General features: G+C 35.3%; 2 protein-coding genes across 3 annotated transcripts; one reads left to right on the top strand and one right to left on the bottom strand.

The window, feature by feature from the left end:
- Positions 1 to 1,940: 1,940 nt before the first annotated feature.
- On the top strand, positions 1,941 to 4,865 carry LOC107646153 (protein CORTICAL MICROTUBULE DISORDERING 1). Of its 2 annotated transcripts, XM_016350347.3 has the most exons (6): positions 1,941 to 2,264; positions 2,396 to 2,552; positions 2,661 to 3,116; positions 3,437 to 3,670; positions 3,906 to 3,997; positions 4,144 to 4,865. In XM_016350347.3, the coding sequence occupies exons 2-6, from the start codon at positions 2,457 to 2,459 to the stop codon at positions 4,769 to 4,771; spliced, it is 1,506 nt and encodes a 501-aa protein (XP_016205833.1). In that variant the 5' UTR covers positions 1,941 to 2,264; positions 2,396 to 2,456; the 3' UTR covers positions 4,772 to 4,865. The 2 variants fall into 2 exon arrangements, with proteins under 2 accessions (XP_016205833.1, XP_016205832.1); XM_016350346.3 differs by having other exon boundaries at positions 1,943 to 2,264; positions 2,396 to 3,116.
- Positions 4,866 to 5,711: 846 nt separating this feature from the next.
- Positions 5,712 to 7,273, bottom strand: LOC107646154 (DNA N(6)-methyladenine demethylase ALKBH1C). Its single transcript, XM_016350348.3, has 3 exons — positions 6,949 to 7,273; positions 6,246 to 6,860; positions 5,712 to 6,157 (listed from the first exon to the last, which is right to left on the bottom strand). The coding sequence occupies exons 1-3, from the start codon at positions 7,036 to 7,038 to the stop codon at positions 5,882 to 5,884; spliced, it is 981 nt and encodes a 326-aa protein (XP_016205834.1). The 5' UTR covers positions 7,039 to 7,273; the 3' UTR covers positions 5,712 to 5,881.
- Positions 7,274 to 8,070: the final 797 nt, after the last annotated feature.

The following is an 8,070-nucleotide window of genomic DNA, read 5'->3' as shown; positions in this document are numbered from 1 at the left end:
GTAACAGGAGTACTAGAAACTATTCCCCGAATTAGGGGTGTTTGCGATGCGGTTTGGTTCGGTTTTAAGGGAAAAAGTCATCCGATCCGAACGCTTAATTTATGTGCGGTGCGGTTTGGATTGGATGAAATTTTTTTTGGAAATCTGATCCGATCCGATCCGATTACAAGCGGTTTGGATCGGTTTGAATTTGTGGTTTTTTAAATAAAAAAAAATTAAATACATATAATAAGTTTCAACATCGAATTTTAAATAATCAACAATGACATAACAAGTTTTAACAATATCTTAAAAAGCTAACGATAACATAACAATAGAAATAAAATTATAGGTTAGTTAAAATAAATAAATAAATAAATAATATTTTGAACATAAAATATTTATTAAATAATAATAATACATGAATAATAGAAAAATGTATAACAAATTGAACATGTTATAAGTATAATTGTAAATATAATAATAAAATAATAATATTATAGCACATTGTGCGGTTTGGATTGGATTGGATCGGTTATGAAAAGTAGATCCGAAATCCGATCCAATCCAGCGGTTTGCAAAAAATAAAATCCAATCAAATCCGAATTAGTGCAGTTTTAATCGGTTTTCGGTTTGGATCGGATTGGATGAGCGGTTTAATTTGGATCGGTTTGGATTTGAACACCCCTACTCCGAATAGTCGTTTATTGTGGAATTATTAAGAGAAAATGTTAATGTAGGACAATCTACCTTGACTCGTTTTTATAGTTTACATACTTTTGTATTACCGCTTCTTACTGTTGTATTTATATTGATGCACTTTTCAATGATACGTAAACAAGGCATCTCTGGTCCTTTATAGAGAATATATATCCTAGATATTTCTAATCAATTATTTTTTATTTTGGAGAGGAACAAAAGTATTTCATTGCTACAAATATGGATTATTAAAAAAAATAACATGTATTTGGATATTTTCCTGCAACTTAAGACTTAACAAAATTAGTGTCTTATTTTTTTATTTGACATATACGAATAGTTAATAGTTGAGGGGGATTCTTTGAAGAAAAAATGGATTATGGGAGTGTGTGACTTGAACTATTGATTGGATCGCGCGGATGGATGACTTTTTCATATCTGCCACATTTAAATTTGTAATAAAATGTGTCTAACCATCAATACTTAAAAGTATAATATAAAATATGTTAGATTAATAGACAAAAAAACTATATTAAAAGAATTAAATTAATGACTAAGTAATCACAAAAAATAATAAATTTTGATGCCCTTAGTATTTTTCATTAGAAAATTAAATTTATAAATTGTTGGCTACAAAATTAATAATAAAAATAAAACTAGAATTATTTCAAACGTTGAGATTAAAAGTTAATCGAATTAAATATCAAAGATAATTTTAAAGAATTTCAACAATATTAAGAACAGAAAATATATTTTGCTTTTTCTTTTTAACAAAAAGATGCTAGTTTGAGTGTATTATTATTATTATTATTATTATTATTATTATTGTTATTATTATTGTTATTATTATGATTATTATCTTTTTCTTTTGTGGCACTATTTTATTATATAAAATGTACATGTATATTTTATGAGCACACAAACTACACTCTTTTGTAGATTACAATAGATAATTAATTTTCTGGGTGTTTTCAAATAAATAAAGATAGATGTAGCTTTTGATAAAAAATAAAATAAACAAATATTTTTAGAAAAGAATTTCCAACTACAAGATGCAGCTAGGAAAAGAAATATCTGCAAGGAGGAAACGACGAATTTTGAATTTCGATCTTCCATCAACTGTGGAGAATGGTGATGGCTTCAAATGATTATTCGCAAGAAATTGACATGAGAATATCCTTACCTAAACTTAATGGTTACATTTCCTCTAACTTAAAAACGAAACATGACCGTATTGATCCCCACCGGCCACCAAAATAGTTTTCTTTCTTTCTTTCATTTATAATAAAGTTGCTGATTTGTCATTGTGAGTCTCACAGAATGTTTGAGTTTTGATGATAATGATGATAATAATAAGTCCCTTCCCTTTGAAGCCAAGAGACTTTGATGGTTACGTGACTGACATGCAAAGCTTTGGACATTGTTGGTTAAGGTAAGGCACTTGAGACTTGAGAGAGAGGACATTCCATTCTGTTTTGGAAGCCAACCAACTAGCTTGTTATCTCTGCACTCTGCACCCATTTTCCTCTTAGGTTGCATTGTCCCTTTTACTTTTATTCTCCTCCTACTCTCACTCACGCTCCCAGGTAATACAATGCTTTTCTTATTTTAGTTCCAAGCAATTCATATTGTTGCTTAGTTCTCATATGTTTTAACACAAACTATAATGAATCAATCAGATTTTTCTACTTTCATCAAATTAATTTTTATTCGACAGGTATACTCGTCTTCCATATATCAAACAGTCAGGCCAGGAATTAGAAGAAAGGGGAAGAAGAATGGCATCCCTCATACCGGGAGTACTTCTCAAACTTCTCCAAAGTATGAATTCCAACGTAAAAGTTGGCGGTGAACACCGCTCCTTCCTTCTGCAGGTGATCAGCATTGTCCCTGCCTTATCAGGCTCGGAATTGTGGCCAAACCAAGGTTTCTTCATAAAAGTATCTGACTCTTCTCATTCTACCTACGTTTCTCTCTCAAAGGAGGACAATGAGCTTATCTTGAACAATCAGCTGCAGCTTGGACAATTCTTTTATGTAGATAGAATTGAAGCCGGTACACCGGTCCCAATTCTTGTAGGGGTTAGACCAGTTCCAGGCCGGCACAGTTTCGAAGGCAAACCCAAGGATTTGATGCAGATGTTAGAAGTGTCAGAGCGTCCAGCACTTCCTGATAACATTGGAGTTAATGCCCCCAAATCCCTGGACTTAGATGCCAAAGAGAATCCAAGTTCAAGGCACAAGATAATAATTAAAGAGGAAAAAGCTGGTGTTGCATCCAGGTACATGCAGGGGGTACTAAATCCAAACTCAAAGGTGAATGTCCCAGATAACAATAACAATAATAATGTCGAAAGCAAAGGAAATTATTTAGAGACTAGTACAGATGGTAAGAAGGTTGGATCCGCAAAAGGAAAGCAACAAGAGACTAAAGGTCAGGTATGATTTGCACAGGATTTCTATTTTTGAAGGCTCAATCATGTGGGGTGCAGAACTCAACCTCTTCCATGTAGCTATGGAACGGTTAAGCAAGAAATTTCTTTATCAATAATTTAATAAAGTAATGCAGCACACCCCAAAGAAAGATATTCATCGAAAGAAATCATGTTGCACTGCCATATTTTGGTAAAATTCATGAAGTGGAAAATTATTGCTTTTGCAGATTACATTCTGTTGCAATAACACAAAAATCAGTTTAATGTTGGTATTCTTTGCTAAAGAAGACAATATAGTGAGAATCATTGGTTTTAGCATTGCAGTTACTCTCAAGGACTCCAACTCAACTTGAAGCACTTTCACCAAGGCATGATGTTGCTCAATCTAACACCCAGGAGAATGCTACAGCACCTTCCAAGCGCACTTCTACCAGATACAATTTTGTTAAACAGGAAAATATGAACACGAATCTTTTTCCCAGCAATAAAGATAAAATTAATAACATTGAGGCTATTCCATGGTCCTCTTTGCCAGCCAAACTGTTTAGGCCTGGAAAGGTGCATTACTTTCCCTCACGTTCAGTATATCTTATTCTCTATAACCACTTACGACTTTACTATATTTGAGTGTTATTGATATGTCACCCCATGTCCCTAAATTAAAGATCTTTATCCTCTTTATAAAGCAATGCTATCTGAAAACTTGTGTTTATAAGATTAACATGGTTCTTTTCTTAGAAATCATATACAAACCTAACTTCCCCGCTTTTCCACCTTATCTTCATTTGTTAAGGGAATTCTTAGAAGGAAACACCTGGCCTCTCAGGTTGTAGTGGAAGCTCAAAAAGAAGCATCTGCAGCAGCAACGTTAGTCAAGTGTCTAAGGTATGTGAAACACATTAGTCGCATTAATGGTTTATCATTCATGGAATCAACACATTCTCATCAGTTGCTTTGGAAAAAAAGTGAGCTCAACAACTCCATTTGCAGTTTTCTAAAATTTAGTTCTTACCTCATTCTTTCCTTTTCAGTACTTTTGCCAATATCTGCTCCTCTGCAGCAGCAGAGAACCCCCACATCATAATGAACAAGTTCTTTGCTCTCCAGCAGCTCGTGGACCAGCCGAACAGCACAACTAAGTCGAAAGATAAATCGCTTCAGCTGTATAAAATTCCACCTCCTGCAGAAAAGGACGACAAACCTAGAAAAAAGACAGATTTAGTATCTGGTAAAAGCACATCAAAGTCTTCAAAACCCTTAATCGAATTAACAGCGAGTGAGAAACAAGAATGGGCCAAAGGGGATAGTATGAAAGAGATAAATGATCTGAGAGAGGTGTTGTTGAATGAAACAAGATCATGGTTTCTGAAGTACTTGGAAAAGACATTGGACGCCGGGTTCTCTATGGGCACCGATCCCCAGGCGAAGGGCAAGGAGAGCAAGTATATCACAGGGAAGCAGATGGAGTTGGCCAACCATATAGCTCTCACATTATCCCATCTTAAGCATGCAAACGAATGGCTGGACAAACTTAGAAGCAGTTTAAGCTCAGAGAGCGATGCGTTGGTGGAGACTGTTGACAGGTTGAAACAGAAAGTTTATTCTTGTTTGCTTGTACATGTTGACTCTGCTGCACTGGCTTTGGAGAACCGAGCATGATTGCTGTGCATGAAAATGTTTTACAATAGTGCAGTGTAGCTCCAACAATGCTATTTATTATATGTTAAATTATAATGTGATATATGTGGCTAAACTAATAAGTGACTGAATTGCCTATTAATAAGAGTACAGAAAAAGTCTTTTAAGGAACTCGTTTGTTCATCCAAAATAGAGTTGTCATGCTTTCGAACTGATCCGTTACAAGTACACTTGGAATATATAATTCATTCACAACACTTGAAATAACTTCCACTGAGGTTGACAAAAACGGATTTATTCAAGCTACTTGCAAATGTAACGATCCATGTTGGAAAGCCCTGCCTTCCAGCTTGGTTCAAGCTCCCCATTGTTTTCTAGTAGTTGGAACATTGGTCTAGAGATTGTCAAATGCCTTGTTTTACAATAACAATTTAGAGAAAAAACTGAGAAAATCCATTCCTAGTGGAGCAATAGTAAAACCTAGTTTTGCAGCTAAGAAAGTAGCCTGCTCATGTGTGTTGGTTGACACTTGGCAACCGTGAAGAGGGTGGTAAGGGTAGTAGATTTCTTACAGAACTTTGAACGGTCAGTTTTGTTCTTGTGCTGGTGAAGTTTGACAGCCAACATTAAGGTGAGTCAAATACTCTCTTTTTGAAAAGTAAGGTCTACCAAGCCATCTTTGCTTTAAAGAGAGAAAGTTACTTCAAATAAAACTAAAAAGTGATTAAATATCGCAGCTGCCTTTACATACTTTTCATTGTCTTACAGTGTGTAGTTGGAACTGAAAAGAGAATATACTAGAATATCTTCTGTGCACATAATCCTCTCCTTGAATCGGTTTTCAATATTTCAACTGCCGGATATTAGCTTAGCTTCTTTGAGAAAGGAAAATCAGGGAAGTAACACAAGTACGATAGTAGATAGAGAATACAGAATTAAAACGGGAAATAAATAGACCACCTTTGGAAGCAATGAGAAACTAGAAGAGTAGTTAGTTTAGCATGTAACACCGCGTTAGAACCGCATTTCCACCCATTGGATATACATTGACATATAGCAAGTACTTCTTGTTGGCAAAAGCATATAGCATAGTGATTGGTAACTCGTAGAGACAGGCACATGTATGTAATGCTAAAACTGTCTAAAAGTAAGATTCAATCGACCGGGGCGTAGATTAGTTTGTTGAAGCAAGGGGATGGGGGCAGTCCTTGGATGAATAGCAGAGACGCCATGAAATACATTTCTAGACTTGCCACCAAAAATTAAAACATCCCCTGATTGGAGCTCAAGCGTTTGTGCCTTGTCCACGTCCCTGCTGTCTCCATACAGAAAGTTTGCAGAGTCTCCAATTGAGAAGGATACCACTGGCAGGCCTTGTCGGAGACTCTCTTGGCTTTCATCCTTGTCCTGCCACAAGCGAATATATTCCAACACTAAATTGCTAATAATAATATTATTTATTAAGCTAGCAAGAATCATAGATAAAGGTACCTACCTGGTGAAGACCGAGGCGGCCGCTTTGGGAGTAAAAATTGACAATGCAAATGTCGGGTTTGATGGGGGGAAGTGTCTGGGCTTGGGCGATTGCGTCACGAACCAAGCGATGGAAGTCGGGGGGAATTTGGGGAGGTTTATCTCCATCGGAAGGGCGGTAGTCTGTGTACTGACTGGAGAGTGGGTCCCAGTGTCTGCCGAGGCACATCATTTTTAAATGGAGCTTAGCCCCTTCCCCATCCACATCTCCATAGCCAGGCTGGTAGAACCCTCCAGAGCCCATCCCTAACTCCCTGCATATCTTGACTATACTCACCTGATCGGACAGTGAAATATAGGACTTCAAAAGGATCATGCCGGGCCTTACCACTTGAGGAGGAGAAGGACCTCCTCCTTGTTTGCGTCTTTCTCGGTTGGTTACCAGCAGTGGTGGTTTCAAAACAACAGTTGCTGCAGTTTGTTTAGAAGGAGAGGGGCGGGGGCAAATATCGAAAGGATCATGTGAGTGAGGCTGAGGCATCTTCATATTCTTATCATCATCCACTGAAGAGCATGTTTTTCTTCCCTCCTGCTCGCTGGCGCCACATGCAATGTCTCCGTCTCCGGTTGCAGCAACCTAATCAATTACCAACAGAACATAATTAATCTGCTTCCAATTGGATTCGATTCCAATAGAAATTAGAAACGAACAGAATTTGCATTACCCTTGCCGGCTGGGAAGGATTGAATGGCAATGGCGTACTGGGAGACCAACCACGGCCTCTGCGGTACATTGCGGACTTTTCATTCTTCATTCTTCAAGTCTCAACTGATAACTGCTCTGCTTTTATTCTCTCTTATCTGTACAGCTGTACTCGTCTCTTCTCTTCGCTTCTCTTCTCTCTTTTCTCTTAACCACGCTGCATAGGGACTAGCAAATAGCGATTGATGGTCATTCCCACTTCCAACTTCCAACTTCCAAGGCTCACTACGGAACTCAATCCGTAAATCAATCTGATTAGCTAGAAATTCGAGATTAAAGCCTATAGTACAAACTACAAAGTGCCTCATGATACAAATTACAAAGTGCATTCACATAATCACATGGCCTTTCAGTGACCTAGCCCAACAACTAGGCCCATCAGTGTTTGGTTTGCGTATTGACAATACTTCAATCTCCACCATTTAGACTTAGCTTAGTAAAGCTTGTCGAAGAAGTATTTGTGTTTTTTAAAGCATTTTGTGTTTTGGTAACTCATAAAACTTTATTTGTGTTTGTAGTTTTTAAAAGATTAGAATACTTTTGAAAGCATATAAAATAGAATTTTTTAAAGTTGACTTGTACTTTTCAAAATTTAAAAATTTAATATAATCTTATATGTTAACTAATTTTTAAATTTGATGATTATATTTATATCTATTATAGTATTTTTAAATTTTAAAATCTATTTTACCAAACACAATTAATGTTGTTTGTATTTATTGAAAGCTATTTTTAATTTGATTTACCAAGCATAAATACTACAACTTTTAAAAAGCCATCTTTTAAAAGTTAACTTTTATAAATTACTTTTGAAAAGTAAAAATTTTACCAAACTAAGTCTTAGCGTGTGTTTGGATTGGATTTTTAAATTGAGATTTGAATAAAAGTGATTTTATAGAATTAATTTTAGGTAAGAATGAATTTATGTTAACATAATTTATATTTGGTAATTTTATATTAAAATTAATTTAATAAAATAAATATTATTTAAATAATATTAATTAAAATTATTTTTAGATAAATAATTATTAAAAAAATATATTATTAAATTATAATATTATTTTTTTAAATACATTTACTTTTT

This window comes from Arachis ipaensis, chromosome B6, assembly GCF_059453495.1.
Source record: "Arachis ipaensis isolate K30076 ecotype BB chromosome B6, ASM5945349v1, whole genome shotgun sequence".
Classification (NCBI taxonomy): Eukaryota; Viridiplantae; Streptophyta; class Magnoliopsida; order Fabales; family Fabaceae; genus Arachis; species Arachis ipaensis.
Note: the sequence above shows the minus strand (reverse complement) of the source record. Positions and strands in the feature narration are given on the sequence as shown.